At 39.9% G+C, this 22238-nt stretch overlaps 1 protein-coding gene across 3 annotated transcripts in view; it reads left to right on the top strand.

Annotated features, from left to right (window-relative positions):
• The window catches only part of itprid2 (ITPR interacting domain containing 2), a 40208-nt gene that overhangs the window by 10808 nt on the left and 7162 nt on the right, over positions 1 to 22238 (top strand). For 2 of the 3 annotated variants that reach the window (XM_029458662.1, XM_029458663.1), the window contains 13 exons: positions 2041 to 2196; positions 3251 to 3293; positions 4989 to 5038; positions 5286 to 5339; positions 9503 to 9542; positions 9653 to 9748; positions 12988 to 13135; positions 14227 to 14287; positions 19123 to 19230; positions 19485 to 19821; positions 20421 to 20523; positions 21247 to 21298; positions 22128 to 22204. In XM_029458662.1, coding sequence (XP_029314522.1) covers positions 2041 to 2196; positions 3251 to 3293; positions 4989 to 5038; positions 5286 to 5339; positions 9503 to 9542; positions 9653 to 9748; positions 12988 to 13135; positions 14227 to 14287; positions 19123 to 19230; positions 19485 to 19821; positions 20421 to 20523; positions 21247 to 21298; positions 22128 to 22204 — 1325 coding nt within the window. The remainder of the gene's footprint in view (positions 1 to 2040; positions 2197 to 3250; positions 3294 to 4988; positions 5039 to 5285; positions 5340 to 9502; positions 9543 to 9652; positions 9749 to 12987; positions 13136 to 14226; positions 14288 to 19122; positions 19231 to 19484; positions 19822 to 20420; positions 20524 to 21246; positions 21299 to 22127; positions 22205 to 22238) is intronic. The other variant, XM_029458664.1, reaches the window with a different exon arrangement.

Here is a 22238-nt window from a genome sequence, read left to right as displayed (position 1 = left end):
AGTTAGCTAAAAGTAATGGATAAACAGTTGGAATGGTTAGCTAAAAGTAACTGATAAATAGTTGGAATGGTTAGCTAAAAGTAACGGAGAAACAGTTGGAATAGTTAGCTAAAAGTAACGGATAAACAGTTGGAATTGTTAGCTAAAAGTAACTGATAAACAGTTGGAATTGTTAGCTAAAAGTAACTGATAAACAGTTGGAATGGTTAGCTAAAAGTAACTGATAAACAGTTGGAATGGTTAGCTAAAAGTAACGGATAAACAGTTGGAATGGTTAGCTAAAAGTAACTGATAAATAGTTGGAATAGTTAGCTAAAAGTAATGGATAAACAGTTGGAATGGTTAGCTAAAGTAATGGATAAACAGTTGGAATGGTTAGCTAAAAGTAACGGATAAACAGTTGGAATGGTTAGCTAAAAGTAACGGATAAACAGTTGGAATAGTTAGCTAAAAGTAACGGATAAACAGTTGGAATGGTTAGCTAAAAGTAACGGATAAACAGTTGGAATAGTTAGCTAAAAGTAACGGATAAACAGTTGGAATAGTTAGCTAAAAGTAACTGATAAATAGTTGGAATAGTTAGCTAAAAGTAATGGATAAACAGTTGGAATGGTTAGCTAAAAGTAACTGATAAATAGTTGGAATGGTTAGCTAAAAGTAACGGAGAAACAGTTGGAATAGTTAGCTAAAAGTAACGGATAAACAGTTGGAATTGTTAGCTAAAAGTAACTGATAAACAGTTGGAATTGTTAGCTAAAAGTAACTGATAAACAGTTGGAATTGTTAGCTAAAAGTAACTGATAAACAGTTGGAATGGTTAGCTAAAAGTAACGGATAAACAGTTGGAATGGTTAGCTAAAAGTAACTGATAAATAGTTGGAATAGTTAGCTAAAAGTAATGGATAAACAGTTGGAATGGTTAGCTAAAAGTAATGGATAAACAGTTGGAATGGTTAGCTAAAAGTAACGGATAAACAGTTGGAATTGTTAGCTAAAAGTAACGGATAAACAGTTGGAATGGTTAGCTAAAAGTAACGGATAAACAGTTGGAATAGTTAGCTAAAAGTAACGGATAAACAGTTGGAATGGTTAGCTAAAAGTAACGGATAAATAGTTGGAATAGTTAGCTTAAAGTAAAGAAAAAACAATTGGAACGGTTAGCTAAAAGTAACCGATAAATAGTGGTGTCCATTAAGGCGTACTTGAGCTCATCTGATTTGGATGTAGGGTTGACATCAGACAAAAAATGCTTGCTATTGTTTTAATGGTACAAATTCACGTGTCAAAGTCCATTCAATTTGAACCTCAGACACTGACAGATTTATCTTGACACTGTGACACTGTCTCAATTCATGTACATCTGTACTGTCACTTGCTATTTGCAGTGCATAACTGCATTCACACTGAGAATTATGGCAAAATGCAGGGAACTGTGATTACCTGGATGGTGCACTCATAACGCTAAAAAGATGAGTGTGGAATGCTGGACACTTCTCACCCTCAATGGTCGCCATCTTGTCTACGTAGAGGAAAGGGGGGTGGTTCTCCATTGAACACCACATTTTCACAAATATAAATGATACAAGTTTCTTTTCACTAAATGCTGCTAAACAGTTGTCGGATAGAAGCCATCAGTTATCATGTTATTGGGTTAACACTAATTTAACACTATCCCGTTGAAATTAACGCACTACGGACATGTTGTCCACAGTGCTCTACATGGAAGTGTACTGACACAAGTATCAGAATTGAGACCCAGCATGGGTCTTCAAATATATTGGAATTCAATGTGATATTATATTGTCATCAATGCTGGGCCCTCATTCTTGTCTATATTGTTCATTATCAAAGTAGTGGTTAAAAAGAACCTAGTTACAGGGTGAGGACTGTTGCTTGTGATCGCTCAGTTCGACCTGTTGTGTGTGTTTGCATTCAATCAGTTGTAGTTTCCATTTGTCGGATTGAATACCTGCCAAACCAGATTGATGACTTCATACTAGTCCGGCTGTCAGACAGATTGTTTGCTTGATTGATCCTTAGATCCTAGAGTGCAGTCAGACTACAGTTTAGCCTGTCTGCGGCGTCGGGCATGGGCCCAGAGCAGAGACTCCACCTGGCAAGCAGAGAGCTTTGGCCCCCAGGGGCCGCAGCAGAACCAGAGGGATGGGGAAGAACAAAGAACCTCAGAAGAACCAGGTTAGACTGAGCTCAACTTTCACCAATGTTGTAACTGGGGATATTTTAACAATCTTAAATGTAACAGTGTTTTCTTTAAAACCAAAAATATTTCCCACTAACCATATATTTGCTGAGAAAATACTTTCTGCAGCCACTTTAGCGAGCCAAAGTCAGTGCAGAATCTGGCCCATTATCAGACGATTTTATCTTATCACAGTTATGTCAGTATTGCTGTACGTCGACTGATAAGCAACAGGAAATTGCAGAACAGAAAGTCAGATGGTACAAAGTATTTGGGGTAACTTAGAAACAGCGTCTCCAGAGAGAACTGACACGTTTCCTTTTTAGATCTTTCAAAGGCTGCTACAGAAATGGGTGACCAGACGAGTTCACAAGTTATAAATAAGTATTTTTATTTCTAAAATAACAAGAAAGAATGGAACAGTGCCTGCGAGGGTAGACCGAGAGGTCATGAGCCTCAACAAAAAAACCACAACATCAATTTTAATTTTATGTGGTGTCGGAGTAATCTGAAAAAGTAGTTTTCTTTGAAAATGTATGTCAATGACCCCTTAAGTCGGAACAACAACTCTTAAACAGCTATCGACGTGTTGTTTAACACTTTGAGCAATAAAATACAACAAATCTTCTTAGTAGCATCCATGTTATACATTATGACTTAAAGCTCTGAACACATGACCGAAGTCAGATGAACGACTTCCCAACTCGGGAAATGAGACTATCCAAGGAGTATTTGAATCCACCATTGGCTTTTGTGGAGGTCTGCGCTCTCCTAGTGCCATTGTAGTTAGCAAATGTTATCATGCTAACACGCTACACTAACATGGTGAACACGTTAAACAGTATACCTGCTTGTACCTGTATATCAGCTTCTTTGCATAGTCACTGTGAGCAGGTTAGCATTCTGACGGTAGCATTTAGCTCAAAGTACAGCTGCGCCCAAGTACATCCTCACAGAGCCAATGCTTTTATAACATGTTGTAATCATTGTTGCACACAGCATCTGTTGGCTTATTGCCTTAACGTGCTCCTCTGTCTCTCTCTCTGTCAGGGAGAGTTCCTAACAACATCGCCAGCTGGCTGATTGAATGCAGGTACAGTATCAATTCACCACCTGACTAAACCAATGTTTTTTTTATGTCCTGTTTAACCCTGTTTGCTACATGTCATATGTGACTTTTCAGATCATTCTGAACTTATATATAACTGTAAAATAAAGCTGACAGTTGACTGCAGCTAGTTGCTGTAAGTTAATTTTCTTAAAAATGAACTGAAACCAGTGACTGCCTAGAAGGAGGAATATCAATCACAAAACGGATGGATGATTAGAAAACGATTAGCAGGAATGTACAGTTAACAGACTTAGTAGTTCTTGGACTGAAATGTCAAACAAAGGATAAGGTCCTTAAAATCTTGACTGACTGTTTGAGTGGCTAAATGGTTCTCCTGCTGACTGGTTTATTGATACGTTTTGTTGGTGTCTAGAGGTGTGTGTGTTTAGTACTGGTGTTATCAGCTGCTGACGTAGAACTGACACACAGCCACTCCTAGACATAAAACACACAGAACACACACACACAAAGGGAGCAGACCAACGCCCAGAGATAGGGCACATAGAGCTGTTCAGGCAAAGAAAGAAAGAAGCAGGAAGAAGCAGACAGAAGACGGAAAGAAAGGTAGAAAAAGATAGAGTAAACAGAGGAGGAGTTTAAGCTGTCAACACTGTTATCACGCACACAGTATTCGCTACTGTCACTCACAACTCTGTGGCTCTACAGCGCTCTGGCGTGTCCTATGTAACGTCCGCGTGATGACATGACCAGCAGAATCTATGTAACGTCCGCGTGATGACATGACCAGCAGAATCGCGTGTGTGTGTGTGTGTGTGTGTGTGTGTGTGTGTGTGTGTGTGTGTGTGTGTGTGTGTGTGTGTGTGTGTGTGTGTGTGTGTGTGTGTGTGTGTGTGTGTGTGTGTGTGTGTGTGTGTGTGTGTGATGGTGGCATGAAGTTTGTCCCATTGATAAGAGAGGCAGGTTGTGTAACAGCTCAGTGTTTCCCAGCGTCTGCAGCTCAGAGCTTACTGCTACTGTCACCTAGCAAGCCTGGGACAACTGTTCATTAGGACACCTGGAACGGGTACCTGGTAGGCAGTTAGCCTGCGTTTCTTAGCCTAAACCCGACAGGCAGTTCGCCTGCATTAATAAGTCGTAGCCCAACATGTAGTTAACCTGCATTAATTAGCCTTAGCCTGACAGGCAGTTAGCCAGGGTTACTTTACTTTACAGACAGTTAAAATTGGGATATTAACCTTCGCCTGACATGCAGTTAATGCTGGGATAGTTGCCAGGTAGATATTTTTTTAATGTTAGGGTAGTTAATCTTAGTCTGATTGATAGTTTGCCTGGGATTGTTATCCTTCACCTGACAGGCCCTAACGTATTTTGCATGGGCTAATGAGAATTGCACAACCAGAAATTAGCCTGACTAGGTGTTGGCTTTGGATAGTTCATTGGGTTCACTTGCTGGAATAGTTTTCTTTATCCACCTGGATTTATTCTGGAATAAATGTACTTTATATCGAGCAGGGGTTGGCATGGGATTATTTCCCTCAATTTAATCAGGTGTTTGCCTGGCATAAATAAAGTTGATTTGGTTTGTTTTAGGCGAGCCTAGCATGGTAATCAATTTGCATTAAAGTATTTTAAGTATGTAAGCCCACACACTGGCAGTCTGTTGGATGTTGCTGGTTTGGGTTGATGTATAACTCTGTCTCTTTGTCTCTCGTCCAGGACTCCCCTCGGAGCCTCTCTAGATGATCGGAGTGCTTCTCCAAGCAGAGGTAATCCACACTTCTGTGTGTATTGTTTATATATGACATTGTGAGGACCCCAACCTGTTAGGACACATTCATACTATGTTAGCAGTTGCATCTCAAAATTGGGAAGGACATTTCTCTTAGAGTGTGTGTGTGTGTGTGTGTGTGTGTGTGTGTGTGTGTGTGTGTGTGTGTGTGTGTGTGTGTGTGTGTGTGTGTGTGTGTGTGTGTGTGTGTGTGTGTGTGTGTGTGTGTGTGTGTGTGTACACAGGAGTGCTGAAGAACGGCTGCAGCTTTGAAGATGACCTTTCACTGGGAGCTGAAGGTCAGTACAGAGAAAAACTCACAATATAAACAAGATTACAGATCTCTGCTCATTGTTAACAATTTCCCCCCATGTTCAGCTAATTATGTATTTTAACTGGCGCCGCCAACTGAAGAAACTATTTGACATTATGGTAAATCTTGTTCTCCATCTTACCCAGGGTCAGATGAGAAGCTGGATATTAGTAGGTCTTTTCCCCAAACGTCTTTGATTTCAATCTAACTGTAATGGAAATAGAAAAGTATGACTGAAACTGAGGGAAGCAGATTTAGTTGTTTATTACTACACCAGCAACCCCTATATCTCCATAAATAATTTTTTTATATATATACACACACACACACACACGTATTTGCGGTTTTTGCATAAAAATACAATGGCAAAGACATTTTCTGCTGGCTGGTTTGTGGTTTGTGAAGTTACACCGTTGGGGGGGTTGGAGTTTCCTATAATTGTCATAGGATCCTAGGTCAGGTCTGTTTTTTACAAAGTAACATGAATTACACAATAACACTTTAGTTGAGTAATCCTGAACAGATGTTGTTGTTTTGAATTTATTTAATTAAAGCATTCCTCCATTATTTATCTCAAACGTAGCTCCATCATATCATATGACATGCTACGAAATTGCAGTTGAACATTTAATATCTAGATCCCTGTAACTATTTGGCAGCAATTTAGCACGTCGACCATACACTGTCCAGGTATATGAGCTGCTACGTTTCCATCTAGTTGTGTTATGCTTAAAAAAAGTCTTTAGCACTGGAGTTCTCTAGTGTCACAAAGAGCTTACAAAGAAATAACTTATTATAAGCACATAAGAATTATTTGACCCTTTGTGTTAGGGCTGGGCCAAGTATAGATATCGTGATATGAGACGAGATATTTCTTAGATTTTGGATATCGTGATATGGCATAAGTGTTGTCTTTTCTTGGATTTAAAGGCTGCATTACAGTAAAGTCTGATTTTCTTACTTTTGACTGTTCTATTATTTGTCTTTATCCACTTAGTCATTATATCCACAATACTGATGATTATTTCATCAAAAATCTCACTGTGTTAATATTTTGTGAAAGCACCATTGGCAAACCCTGCAATATCGTCTCGATATCGAGGAATTTGGTCAAATATAGAATATTCTTTCTCCATATCACCCAGCCCTTCTTTGTGTATTGTACAAAAAAATCATTTGGTACAATGAGAATGCAGCTTGAACAAATGTGTGTACAATGAAGATATCTGACAAACACAACAGTGTCAGCAGAATCTTTTGAACACCATGTGATTCACGATGATACACTGCTCCATCTTCATACCTCAGTCCTGTTTCTTCATGAAGGGAAAAGTCAACATATCATAGAGGTGTGGAAATACACTGCATGCATTACTGTCTTTGTGTGTGTCTCTGTGTGTGTGTGTGTGTGTGTGTGTGTGTCTCTGCGTGTGTGTGGGTGTGTGCGCATCATTCCTTTTGAACTGCTGTGAATGCATCAGTAATGGCTCTGATAGCAAGACGTTTAGTGCATGTGTTATTGCATGAACAATAGACTGTAATGACTTTATGTTGAAGCACTGAACACTGACGTGGGAATTATGTGTGTGTTTGTGTGTGAAGGGTCAGCTGGTGGAATTTGGGACTGAATAGATGCTAATGAGTTTATGCAGAGAGGCCACAGGTTGTATAGATTTGATGAGACATCTTGTTCAGGAACCTCTTACAACAATTTAATTTATCTTCAACTAGTGCTGTAATTATGAATTTCTGATCTTTTTGGCGTTAATAATTAATTCCCAAGTAAATCTATCTTTCAGTAATAACATCCGAACGGTCCAGCTTGATTTCCCAAACTTGGTGGAATTCTTTAGTTAATTAGTTTTTTTGCTAACATTGAAACACCTCACCCAAGTTCTTGTCATGAAAAGTTTGTTTAGTCTTGCACAACTTTGTGCTGGCAAGTGCAATAACTGTTAGAAAGCTTTGTTGGGCTGTTCGCCAAATCTTCTGCATATCTTGCCATTTTAAGAATAAAAGAAATCGGTCATCCGGCTGACATCTTAAGTATTATAGACAGGCGGTTTTGTCACGCTTATTGAATGACAACTGATGAATAACTGTCCAATATTCACTCTTCTTATAGCTCTCTACCATGTCCTGAGAGAAATATCTGGCTCTTTAGCTGCTAAATGCTGCGCTGCTGGATATGTAGTGTGGAGTGGGGTTTTAAAGCTTTATTGCTGAAAACAGCTGCCTGCTCTGAAAGAAAACTGCGATGAGAGCAGTGAAAGTGAAGCACAATAGTTAAGTTTTGGCCTGTAAAACCAAAACGATAAGCTGAGAGATGCCCTAATAAAGACAAAAAAGGTACAAGAACTTACCTTAATGCATTAAATCTTTTATTTTATATCAAACTAAAGAATAATGTTGAGGAATTTGGAGTGAAGTGTGACTTAAAACTTAACTCTTCGGGATAGTTCCACCAGGAGTTTGAGTTTTTATACATTCCTGCTGCCTCTATATTTTGCATCAGGTTTTATCTTCACACACATCAACCTTTGAACATTTGCAACCTTTCTCCATTTGAGTTAACTTGCCTTGTGTTTATGTGGACGTGACATTAGGAAGAAAAGATAATGGTACCTTTTTTAGTATTCGTTGAAAACCTCTTTAGTTAAGTGGCTCTGGCTTTTTCTTGTCATCAGCTTAACCTTCACCTCATGTTTTCATGTCCTGACAGTAAATGCTTTAATCGTGTTAAGAATAGCATTCGTCATTTGTATTGGTGCAGAAGACTTTGGCGATGTCATGTATGAACAGATCCTAATGGGCTGTATTGATGTCAAACATAATAAGGGAAGGATTGGAGGGGATTAAAGGGTCACTGTGTGAATAGGATGGAAGTGATTTAGTTAATTAAAGGATTTAGGGTGAATAGGATGGAAGTGAGTCAATTAATTCAGAGTAGGAAGGCAAGTTGCTGTGGCGTCTGCTTTAAAACAGAAGAAAACACTGTGGATTTAAAGAAAGAATTTCAGTTTAAATGAAGTGGAAAAAAGAGTGAAATGCACTCTCATACAGTGACAGGTCCCAACAGGTTCTTTTTAAATAGAAAAATAACAAAAAAAACTGTCACACCTGCAGCTGGTCATGAGTGTTTTCAGTTCTCTGCAGCAGATTTAACACCCACAATCTTTAGCCATTTTTTTTAATAATGTGTCCTTCATTTCAGACCATAGTGGAGATAAAAAGCTTCTCATTCTGATTATGCTCACTGAAATGACAACTGTCTGTCATCTGTTCAAGCTAGCTAGCTAATGAAGCTAACGTTCACTCTGTGAGGAATGATGATGATTCCAGCAGACTCGTTTTAATACTTGAATCTTGTCGTTTAAGTGTCCTAAATATGCACTTACATACATGATATTATGGTAAAGCTGCATAAAGCCGGGCAAAAAGTTAGCATCCTCAGTTGATGACATATGTAGAAGACATCTAAATAAAGAAGACATGTGTTGCAGAGTACAGCTAGTTAGTCCTGGTATTATTAGTATAAGGAAACATCTAAAATCAGACTTAGATTAGACTTATTGTGTTGTAACCCAGTTTGGCTGCTTAGCTCAGATACATATTTTCAAACATGCATTGTATGGCTTGGTTAGTACTGTAGTATTGTACATGCTGACAATTGCAGCTAATTTTAGATCACATAAGCACTGTTCAAAACATTGCTTACACTTTTTCTATTATGTAGAGTATCTCTCTGACTACAGCAAGGAAGTTCACAAGGCCAGGCGAAAGTTCCCAGAGCAACAGCCCATAAAATAAATAAACAAAAACAAGTTAAGCATTAAAAAATACAACCTCTGCATTGACAGAAGGCAAAACGCTTAATGCAGAAGAAAAAGTTGCGTTTTCAAATTTTAACTCAAAGTTTACTTTTGACATGGGCTTTATGTTAACTTCCACTAACAGTGTGCTGATTTAATTTTATTATTTTAAACAATTTACACATTTAATATTGATTTGTGGTGGGTTTGACTAAATGTTTTATCAATCAGAAAAACATTGACAGATTAATTAATAATAAAAAGAATAATAATTTGTCACAGACTGATGTTGTATGTTGTTTTATTGATATATCATTATTTTCGTTTTTCTCTGCAGCCAACCATCTTCAGTCCAGTAACAATAAAACTGAATCCTGGTGAGTTCACTTTTATTTTATTCTGTACATTCAGTAAATAAAGTTGATAACAGCTGATTGATAACTCTGTGTATGTTTGTTAATGCTTCTGTGTGTATGTCAATGTATAGTTTTGGTCTTGCGGCGGATCAGAAGAGGAGTCAGTATAAAGAGAGTGCAAGAAGTATGAACTCCACAGGATCAGGAAAGAGCAGCACTGTGTCCAGGTCAGTTCACCTCGTCAGTCTTCAGTCAGACTCATGGAGGTTTCTGCAGGAAGTAACACAGTGATCTCAGGTAGAGAGCGGCGGAGACGCAGAGGGCTGTTATTAAACTTCAAACCAATTAAATTATACTACAGAGAGCTAGTTTGTACTCAAACTAAAAACTAACCAGAGGTGTTGTTTTGAAGGCACAGGCATGTAAAGCAGTGGTTCCTAAAGGGGTCCCAAGAATATATTTGATGGGACACAACATGAATAAAGAAAGTAAAAATAATATTGCAGTTACACGGAATTACGATAATATTTTCTGATTTACTTCTAGTTTAATATAGCGTCTCTAAAAGACCAGAAACCCCTGGCTGTAATATTTACAAGTACACGCTGTACTTCTTCTCCCTTTGGTCTGAGCGCTACTCACCATCGCCTCTATAGGAACAAGTGGTATTACAGGTCCGAGCATTAAGATGCTAATTTCAGTAGATATCTCTGCAACACAACACTCTTCACATTCTGTTATTAATGTTCATTAATTGTTTTAATATTTTAAATGTAAATTATGTCATATTTTACACTTTGAACCTTTTAATGTTATAATCCTTAAGAATCAATCCCTGTTTTTTTTTTAATGGGGGGGAGTGCTATGGTTATTGTTAGATATTGCTAAATCTTAAGAGGTCAGAAACAGAAAAACATTGGGAACCACTTGTATAACACTTGGTTATACACTGGTTTGAACAATAACAGCTCACAGTGTCACTGCTCTATCAGAAATGTGGGGGGTTACACTTTTCTAGATCTCCATTATTAAAGCAGGTGTGTTTCTATAATGTTAATGTCTGAGGTGCATCGTCGGTAGATTTGTGTTCGGAGGATTTACTGTGGAACTAAGTGTATGTGGTGGAAATGAGTCTCTTGGATTTATTGGTGGTGGTTGAGCAGTGATGAGGTCACAGCAGGGGGTTGATGGTGCCAGGGTTTGGGCAGTGCTCCAGCAGTTGGCAGTGAATGGTGTATTGTATGTGTATTGGTCCATAGTGGGCTATGGGTGTTGCATCATGGGTAATCCATCCTCAGTTTTATGTTGTTGATAAAAGGGTTGAGAGACTCCTAGGCTGTGTGTGATGTGACAAAGTTTTGCAGCAGATTGAAAGATAGAAAACCAATCAATCCATGGAGAGCAGGGATGTATAGAAACACCACAGAGCTTCATAGGGCCACTGAAGTGCCATTAAAAACATATTTAAACCTTCGCTCTTGGGGAAGTAGGGCAAACAGCTGAATGTAATCACTGCTGCAGTAGAAGCTCATAGCAGTTATGTGATACAGCACCTTTAATATATATAGATGAAATGGGCTTTACCATGTGGTTATCTATAGACTATTTATTTATTTATTGCAAATTCAACTAATCCCTCCAATATTACCCACAATACTTGCCAGTTATATCAACCACCATCCAAACAATCCAATGCCAATCAAAACTAATCCTTACACATTAATCAGAATCAGAATCTTTTTTATTGCCAAGTAAGTTTTCACCTACAAGGAATTTGCTGTGGGTAGGTGCTAATCGTCAAATATATATTAAATAACAATATATACAAATATAGACTGTAGACAATGTGCAATATACAATATAAGCATTACGTTAATGTAACGTGTAGAGGGGGGAGGGAGAGACAGTGTCCGTGGGGGTCTCTGGCCTTGTTGATGAGGCCGACTGCAGAGGGGAAGAAACTGTTTTTATGGCAAGAGGTTTTGGTCCTGATGGACGGCAGCCTCCTGGCAGATGGAAGTGACTCAAGAAGTCTGTGTCTAGGGTGGGAGGGGTCAGCTGCAATCTTACCTGCACGCGTCCGGGTCCTGGAGGTGTGAAGATCATGGAGGGATGGCAGATTGCAGCTGATAACCTTCTCCTCAGAGCGAATGACGAGCTGCAGTCTGACCTTGTCCCGGTCAGTGGCAGCAGCGTACCAGATGGTGATGGAGGAGGTGAGGATAGACTCGATGATGGCACTGTAGAAGTGCACCATCATCGTCTTTGGCAGGTTGAATTTCCTCAGCTGCCGCAGGAAGTACATCCTTTGCTGTGCTTTTTTGATGAGGGAGGTGAAGTTCAGCTCCGACTTCAGGTCCTGGGCGATGATGGTGCCCAGGAAGCGTAAGGACTCCACAGTGTCCACCGGGGAGTCACACATGGTGATTGGGGCAGGTGTGGCTGGGCTCTTCCTGAAGTCCACTATCATCTCCACTGTCTTTAGAGCATTGAGCTCCAAGTGGTTCACACTGCACCAGGTCACCAGTCGGTCAATCTCCCACCTGTAGGCCGACTCATTCCCGCCAGAGATGAGTCCAATGAGGGTGGTGTCGTCCGCAAACTTCAAGAGCTTGACGGACCGGTGACTGGAGGTGCAGCTGTTAGTGTACAGGGAGAAGAGCAGAGGAGAAAGAACGCAGCCCTGGGGAGATCCGGGGCTGATGGTCCGGAAGTCAGAGACATGTATCCCCAGCTAATTGTAACCATGCCACCACAATTACAATACATGTGTGAGATACGGTTGGCGGGTGTAGTTCTGTAGGAAGAAAACAGTTTTTACATGAAACTGCTCACAACTAGGTCTGTGGATTCTTGAGTAACCTGGTCATGATTCTGGAAAGAGACATTGCTTTTGAGTTTTTCAAATGTATTTTTGGGCGCTTTACGCACCACAAGCTGCATGCCATCTCGTTCCTTTATATTGGAGAGAAGGCAGACATCTCTACAGCCGATATCTCCAACATCTAGATTGATATAGCACTACTTTGGAGTGCTTTGTCCGTTTTTTTAAGGCTACTGCGAAATTAGCCTACATTTTGGGCTACAAAAGCCGCAAAACAACAATTGCTTGAGGGGCTGATGCTCTGTTGCAGGTCAGGTTACTTTTGGTCTCTACATCCTCTAGGTGGGGCTGCTGAGGCTGCATTGTTGCATTGTTGCAGAGAGGCTCAGCCACTACCTCACTAGCTAAATATTTAACTAACAATTTCACTAACAGACTAACAAAAAGCTGTGTGTGCGAAGTACTAACTGGCTGTCTGTGTTTTCGTAGTGTTTCAAAGGTGTTGGAGCAGTCAGAGGAGCACCCGGAGGAGACCCTCCTTACCCTGCGGTTAGACTGACTAAACTAACCAGCAGACGAACTAACTGACTGACCGACTAACTTACTGACTGAGTGACTGACTGTCTGTGTGTGTGTCCACAGTGTGTCAGAGCTGCTGGACCTTTACGAGGAGGACCCTGAGGAAATCCTCTTAAATCTTGGTTTTGGTCGAGAAGAACCTGACCTAGCCTCAAAGGTTCCCTCCAGGTTCTTCAACAACTCCTCCATAGCCCGGGGCATCGACATCAAGGTACTGATGATACAGCAGTGTTTTAACACTGCAAACAAACTCAACTAACGTGGCGTTCAAAGCCTATAGAACTGCTGGTGACTACAGCACAAAAACCAGTATACTCCGACGCAGTGAACAGTTCCTAACCCTGATCCCCCAGTACACATCAATCTTACACACTAACATATTCCTACACTACCGCACAATCCTGCCCTATTTAATTAATCTAAACTAAACTTGAAGGGTGCTCTGATCAATCGGCCACCAATTATGTTGACAGACGATTTCCGTTCTACATAGTTTGATTGTTGGTCTCTATAAAGGCTGATCTGAAGAGGCAATCAGATGACTCATCAATTCTGAAATTAAACGTTTTCAATACTCATTTGCCTACTTTCCAGCCTGCTCTTTAATTTGCTTTGAGAGAGACACAGTTGGACACACCAATCCCACATCGGGCCTGGCACCGCGATGTCTGTCTGAACAGATCAAAACGATCTGCTGCGATAGTTTCAGTGTCTGTCTGGTAGCGATGCACCATTGCGTGATAGGGCATTTGTGCTGCATTTATGTGGTGTCGAACAACAGCCTAGAAACATCTATCAATGGGTTGTTTAAACGCCCTAAGCATTAAACGCATCTTCTTTGTAGTGTCTATATTGTTTCCACATTACGACTTAAAGCTAATTAACTCACCGAAGTCAGAAGAACGACTTGAATGGTACCATCCAAGGAGCACAGAAGTGCACCATTGGCGAAGATCTGCGAGTGCCATTCTAGTTCTACATATTTGTCAGTTGTGTCTAAACGGAGAACGAAAAAAGACAAACACTCACACGCATAAAAAAAGAACAGAGGAACAGAATCGCTTGTTGACTGGCGTGGAGAAATAGCTTTAAAAAGACCCCTTGATCAGTGATAAGAGCATCCTTACTAAATGTAATAGTACAGAAAAGTTCAGGGGATCATTAAAGTCATGAGCCTAGCTCTGGGTAAATTTGTGATCATAAATGTTTCATTTTACTAATGAGGACATACCAGATTAACTTTTTTTGGAGTTATTCACTGATACTGTTTTATAATGGCCAATTCCTGTGGTTCACCTGCAGGTCTACCTTGAAGCTCAGCTGCAACGCATGGAAGTGGAGAACCCCAACTACGCTCTGACTAGTATGTGCCTCCATCTGTTCTACTGTTTATGTTTGCACTTTACTCTTCTCATCCTCAACAGTGTGTTCTACTATAGTCAGTTTCAGAAGGGCAACAACATCAGAACACCAACCACGTTAGTAATGAGGAAGTGTAGTTTAGTGCATGTGTGCGTGTGTGTCCTGTTCCCAGTACTATTATGGTGTTTTGTTGGGGTCCTTCAGCTCTTTTAGCTGTTCTGCCAACTGCCTGGACAACACGGCCATCAAGGACAAAGATCTGTTTGTCACACACACACACACACACACACACAGACACACACACACACACACACACACACACACACACACACACACACACACACACACACACACTCTGCTAACATCCTGGCCTCTTTTTGTTTTCAAACTCATGTTTGCATGAAGGTACTGGCTCCCTAATTGAACTCGTACACACACACACGGCTGATTCTCTTCTTCTTGACAGTTTAACTGTCTTGGTGCTGTAAAAACAAAACAAAAAGGCTTAACCAAAGATCCTCTGTGTGTGGGAAGATAAATCACTGGCTGTTTTCGCCAGTTTGAAACTCATTACAGGTCCCAGTTTCTTTGAAGAGACGAGAGTTAATGGTTGTCATTTAGCCAAGTGGTCCTAACATTTGCAAGTTTTTGTCTCTGAACCTCTGGTGTTTTCTTTATGTTCAGTGCAGCATATTTATATTTGGCACGATGCACCAGTTCCCCAAGTCTTACTGACCTTATGTGAGCTGCCCTGTAGCACCCAATATTGTGATAATTTCCTGAAAAAGTAATCGAACCTGAAAATCTAATAACATTTGCACTTACATTATTGTGAAAATGTAATAAAAACCCAATAATGTAATGAAATGAGAAGTAGACACTTCAATAAGAATCACTTATGACTCTAGTTATCACCTTTTATCGCTCGCTTGTATAACGTTAGCCATCTTCTGCATCTTCTGATGGTGTCTAATCTAAGATCCTCTCTGGTCTAATGGATGATCCTTGCACAATGACCATCAGCCTGCACGGGTATGGGCAGGTTCATGTCCCACTTTCCTTCTGTTTTAAATTTCAACTCTCTCATAACCTTTACATTTCCAGAAATGAAATGTTAGTGTTTTAAGTAGGCTAATATAACACTAACAATATTATAAATTGTACTTTTTTCTATTATTACATTATCGGTCAAAATTATTACATCATCAATTTTGGAAAAAAAGAAAGGCATTGCTCTATTGGTAAAATGTTATTACGATATCAGCAAGGACATTATGTTACATTATTGGTCAAGTTATTACATTATAGGGTTTTATTGCATTATTACATTTTTATTTGATTATTGGGTCCGACACGCCAATTTATTTGTTTGTTCCATCTCTGTTTTTGTCTCTTAACTTCCACTTCCTATTGCTGGCTATAGTTAATTAATACAAGTAAAAAGTCACGGCCCTGATTGGTTCACACAGCTTACCATACATTTGTCAGAGCTGGGAACGCACATTTTTGAGGAGGTCATGTGACCGGACACCATCACATCCACCACATGCATGAGATTAAAAAGACCGTCTTTGGTGCAAAGTTATGTTTTGTGTTATTTAACTTTGTGTTGTAGCACTAACTCGATTTTTCTATGGTGATCACAAACCCGATAATTTTTACTTTGTTGATGTGAAATCTGATTTAGCAGATGTCTACCTACACAATGCAACACAACACCACTTCCAGCGTAGTCGGAGCACTTTCTTGTCAATATCCTGGGTGCAGATTTATTTTTTGAATATTTTGTAGTACTCGTGGACAGTACTTGGACAGCCTCACAAAAGTCTAATTAATTTATCTGATAATATCTTTGTGAGTGACTTGATCAGTCTTTTTGCTTGAACTTGCTGTGCTCAATTTACTTGAGATTCATTTTCAGTCTGATGGCCAAAGGTCACCAGAGGTATTAACCTGGATGTTTGATTTCTAAACAAACTAAACAAACAACCTGACACAGTGCGTTCATACATATTGTTTCTGTTTGCTTATCTTAGGATCACGGCCTAATGTTCTTGTTATCTGCAGATAACAACTAAATGAGTCACACGCTGTTTGGTTGCATGCACATTGAAGCTCAGTGAAATGAGTCAGGAGGAGAGAAGTGGGCCAACATTTATTATGACGGGCAGCAAGACGACTCATGATGACCGTAAACTTGTGAGGGAGAACACATTAAAAGGCTCGCTGAGAGAAAGTGGAAAAGCTAAAGAAGCACTTGTTCAAAAAAAGATTTGAATAGTTTTGCACTAGCTTATTCTTCAGAGAAAACGTGTAGATTCAACATCTTTCTCTATCTTATTGAATTCCCTTTTAGCAAAATGCTCTATTTGTGTTCCCTCTAGTAAACAGTTATGCAGTTTATGTCTAGGACTTTTATTGTTAAAGATCTACCTCGTTCCAAAATATAATTTGCTTTCGCATCGTAATATTCACGTTCTTTGTGAAAGTATTCATGTCAAAAACAACTGTTGGTTATTAAAAATATATTGACATGCAATTGATCGCCAGAGCCCCCACCCCCTCTTTTTTAAAGGTCCTGGTGTAGCACGGATTGCTTCCTGATTGAGCCTGATGTAGTAAATGTTTGGTTTAAAACTAAATGCAACTTAGCTTCACAAAAAGCGGCATTGATTGAGATCAGAACTGGATATTTCTTTTTTGTTTTAGGTGAACTGCTCCTTTAAGAGAAAGGAAGCTGGAAGCATTTTTTCTTTTCCAGAACATTCTCATACTGTTCCATCGGTTCCCCGGATCCCAAACGTGTGTGTGTGTGTGTGTGTGTGTGTGTGTGTGTGTGTGTGTGTGTGTGTGTGTGTGTGTGTGTGTGTGTGTGTGTGTGTGTGTGTGTGTGTGTGTGTCGTTGTTTGTTATGTAAGCTCTGTTCTCACCATCAGAAAGAATCTCTTGGGATGAAGAGAGAAAAAGAGAGAGTACGTGTCGTTTTCTCTTATTCCTCATTTCCTGTTTTAGAATGAGGATTAGTGTTGAGTCAGCAGTCAGCAGGAAACAGACTCACACAGTATTACTATCATCACACACGGCTGCTGTAATAAGAGGTTCATGTTCTGTAGTCATGTCAAGATGAGATGATTTTAGCAAAAATCTTCCACCAGCAGACACAGAAAAACACAGAGAAACATAACCATCCCATTAAAGTTCTCCAAAACTTATTTCAGCTCCGGTTTGGTTTCTTCACCAACTAGTTGCCAACTTCATCTGTCTGCTGTTTTGTGTGAGCAGGTAGTTTACAGTGGGGGGTTTTTTGGGCCTACATTTGTTTACATTTTGGCAAAGTGGCACCATTTAAAAGTATACAAAATAAACTATTAGCACTTCTTGTTTGCAATGTACTCATGCAGAAAACTTTCACTGGATTACTTTAATACTGAAGAAAATGTGATGATTCTCAGGAAGGTTCTAGAGTTATAAGAAGCGTCTTTTTCTCTGATTTCTTAGTGGATGTATAGGACATTTATTCATTATGTGTAATTATGACAGTGATAAGTGTAAGTCACACTGAATCAAACATTATGTGTTTCATGTCTTTGTGTTAAGATCTAATCGAGACTCGGAGAAGGGGTGATATTTGTGGCACAAATTGTGGCAGTTAGGTGCTAAAGGATATCAATAGCCTCCATGAGCTGTGTGTCACAGTTAGTGCTGCTGCTTAAACTGTTGGCTGTGTTGATAAGAGTTGAAAGCTGATCTGAGCTGACAGCTACATACAACAACAAAATATGATATAACATTTGTAAACCACAACAAGTGGAGTTAGAACTCAGAATGGGATCAAAGGTGAGAGATTAAGAGCGAGTAGATTCCTGGGCTCTATATTTCAGGTGATGACATCAGAGAAAGTTATGTGGTGTTAACAGAGCGACGGATAAGAGACAGAAGTCTGTGTTTTGTAACAGACTGACAAGTATTTAGACAGCTCGGGATGATGGGATGGTGGGGAGGAGGGACGAGTACGGAAGGAGGGAAAGTATGCAAGTCATCATCCTGTTAGAGACGAGACTGACAGCTCCACTTACACAACCACAGAAGAAGAAGGGAGCGAGGAGTGGCTCTGACGTCTGTGTCCAGTCCCAACATGAAGCTTTTAGCCTGGCATTCTTTTGCTGTAGATAATTATTAAATCCCAAACTCTTATTTTAATGAAACAAGTGTAAAAGAAACAGGCAATGGGATGGCTGGTATCTCATTACTATTATATCCAATAATTATTGGACTACTCCCTTTTGTAAAAACATTGAACAGTTAACTCTATAGTGAGTGTTTTGGGAAATTTGACACTCATCATCATTTTGCATCATCACTGACGGGGGAGGTTGTTCCACTTTAATTTTTGCACCTATAACATCTGACTCATTGCATTGTGGGATCGTTAGCAGATGGTAGTGTATAGGCCATGAACTGAACGTTTTCTGTTGCATTGTGTTTTTTTAGGCACATAAGATAAGAACTTTATTAATACAACACCGTGGACATTTACTAAAACAAATAAGCTTTAAAAACAAGCTCAGAGACACCAGGAAACATCCAACCAGCAGAAGTATTTGAACTGGCTAAGAGGAGGAAGAGCGCTGCTGGATATTGACATGTTTAGACTTTTAACTAAATTGCCTTCTGATCTACTCAGTTATCACACTTATAGCAGCAGATTAAGAACAGCCTCTTTTGTTTTCAGTAGCGTTTATATTTCCTGGTTTACACACGCACTTTTCTGTCTTATTTTGGCTCTGTGAAAAACTTTATAACTTTGTTGTCTTGTTTCGTTTCTGTCACACTCAGGTCGTTTCCGTCAGATCGAGGTCTTGACTACAGTAGCTAACGAGTTCTTCCAGCTCTACAGTCAAGTTACTGGTCAGCCTGTCCAAAGCATCAGCTCGGTGGACCAAGGTAACTAACCACACCAAGTCCGCTGTAGAACTGTTTTTTATGTAGTCGAGACTTTAAGAGGAGCAGAGAGCCATGGGAAAAGTCTTAAACTGACTTACAAAATACATGTGTGTACAGATACATCCAAATGTACTTGATTATTAACTACCATAATAAGAGAAAACATTAAATGTAAAAAGAAGTAAAGAAATAAACACATGCAGACGTACATGTTCTTTATTCTGACCTTGTATCTGGTCTTGTATCTCTCCCAGTAGAAGGAGGAGAAGGTGAAGAGTCGTCTCCTCTTCCTGGAAAGAAGCACATCCTTGCCAAACTCCTCAAGAAAAAACTCAGCAAACGCAACCTGCTTGCAGCCGCCTCCGAGTCGCCTGAAGCTCACACACATAACCAACACTCGCAGCCGAACGGACACGCCACCTCTGATCACAAACACACCAACGCTAACGCACACGCCAGTCCAGAGCAGGAAGGTGGCAGTAATGACCCCGAGCACCAGGCCGAGACAGTCAACCAGAAACAGACGCGCAAGAAAGACGGCTGTTCCCTGCCGACGGTCACAGAGGAATCCAACGGGGAGGGAGACGACAGGTAAAGACCCGTAGCTAATGTTAGCAGTTTGCAGTGGTGGGTCTGCTAAAGTGGCAAAAGAAAAGTTTTTTGTTTAATCTTATCATTATGAATTAAATGTTTATTGCACAATGTAATGGCTATAGAATAATGACACCATCTGCGTTTAGATTAGTTCCCTATAAGCTTTGATTTCTCCATCATCGCTATCATATAATCATTGGCATGTTGGCGACTTCATCAAACATTAATTTGCATAAAGCTTGGTGGTTAAGAAAGGTCAATATTTCTTGCTTTTTCCCTGATGGTATGAATAAGTTGCTAAATTTGTCGCAAGTGGTAGACTCTGAGAAAAACAGAACGCAATCTGGTTGTTTTTGCGACAGAGGTGCGTACAATAATACCACTTATAAAGGCTGGGGGGTGGGGAGTTGAAAAGTTGTCGATTGCCCCGTTAAGTAAAAATACAACAGTGTATTAATACTTCATTACAAGTAAAAGTCCTTCATTCAAAATCCTACTCCTAAGTATTATCAGCAAATAATAAAAGTACTCGTTACCAAGCGAATTTCAGTCTGACTGCACCATAACATCTTGTTTCCCATTCGTCCTGAACAAAGCGGCACCGGACCAGCAGCCAACGGAGAGAATCAACCGGAATCAGCTGACTCTCAGTCAACCAATCAGAGAACAGAAAACACCGACTCTTTCGACATGGAGGAGGTACGGAGTTCTCCTGGGTTCTTTATACTTGTATTTGGTAATGTCGGGACTCATATTGGCGGTATAATGTTCTCCGCGGTCATCAGGTTATCACTGATGCCCTTTTAGTCTTTTCTGATCATCCTACACATCGAGCAGTTTGTGATATTCTCCATTTCACCACCGCACATTAACATAATTGTCCTTGTGTGTTTTGCATATGTACTATGCACACCCTGTGGCCACTAAACACGAATTACTCAGCACTAACTAGAAAACTACAAATTCAGGCAAATAAAGCCAAAAACTATCTTCTCTGTGTAGCCGCACATGCTTTGATCCAGAATTCACACCAAGCAATGTCCAAATGAAAATAGTTTTACAGTAGACTCGATGTGGAATATACAGGAAGAAATCTTCATTGTTTGTATTTGTTTTATAATTTCCCCATATGCCTATATTGGAACCAGAGAGCTCACAGTGAAAACGATGACCTTAATTGATCATTATGGCGAGAGTTAATACGCTCACAATATGTAGACGGCAGCAGATTTGTGTTCCTCCTCTGGAGCTCATGCTTCACTAAACATGCCAGAGAAAAAAAGAACAAGTAGCATTGTCACAAAACATTGACCATTTTAAAGCAACTCCTACCTCGTAAGGAACCTGAGGAAGGTCTGCTGCTGTAGGTAAACATGTTGACCCAGAGTATGTTTTTGTCATTTAAAATTCACTGTCTTTCAGATTCAGAGTAACGAAGATGAACCTCTGCCATCCAGAACTTCCAGAGCAACCGGTGAGTTCACCTTAACCTGTTTTTAATTTGAGACCTTTATCACCTTTGAATAACTTCAAACTGCCCTGTGGAGTTGTTCTTCTAAAGTTATGTGGATATTCAGTGTTACGCACCAAAATGCATTGTGCAAATCTTTGATGTCCAACACATGTGTTGAATGCATTTCCTTACTTCTAAAACATTTGCAAAACAGATTTTATTTTTGATAATTTTAAGACCTACATCTTTATTAACTTGCTAGTCAGGTTCTTCTTGCCTACTGCATTCCTATCCAGTGTATCTAAGGGATGAGAGTTTATATGTGCAGCCTGTTTCTGTATGCAATAAACTTGTTTCCTGTGTCTCAGTTCACTCAGATCTCAGTGAGGACAGACTGTCCTGTCACTTTATGCTTTATGCTCAGTATAAATGATCCTACTCTGCCACCAGCTGGACAGATGGGGCACTGCAGGGATAATTATAGGCTGCGTTCCAAATCGCATACTTTTTCTCACTTTTAGTATGTACTGCAGCTGCCCTGACAAAGTACGTACTGTTGCATGCAGTATGCATACAATTGAGACATACTGCTTCGTCTTAACATTGCACCTTGAACTTTGACCCCCTTGCTTATATATCCCATGCGCAAGGATTGTGGGACAGAAAAGCCAGAAAAGCATGCTGGCCTTCATATTGCAATTGTGACCGGATGCAGTAGGACATCTTGGTAGTTTTGACATTTCACATACATATTGGGACATACTAAAAAACAAAAATCTGGCATACTAAATAGTATAGTAGTAGGGGTATTGGAACGGATGGTAAGACCGTGTCTGTGTTTCTCTCTCAGACCTGTTGAGGACCGTCAGTCAGCAGTCAGACAGCAGTGGTTTCGCTGAGGAATTGCCCGCCGACTCCTACCTCAAGGTTTGTTTGTGTGTTTTTGTTAGAAGTCTCTCCT

This window comes from Cottoperca gobio, chromosome 21, assembly GCF_900634415.1.
Source record: "Cottoperca gobio chromosome 21, fCotGob3.1, whole genome shotgun sequence".
NCBI lineage: Eukaryota > Metazoa > Chordata > Actinopteri > Perciformes > Bovichtidae > Cottoperca > Cottoperca gobio.
Note: the sequence above shows the minus strand (reverse complement) of the source record. Positions and strands in the feature narration are given on the sequence as shown.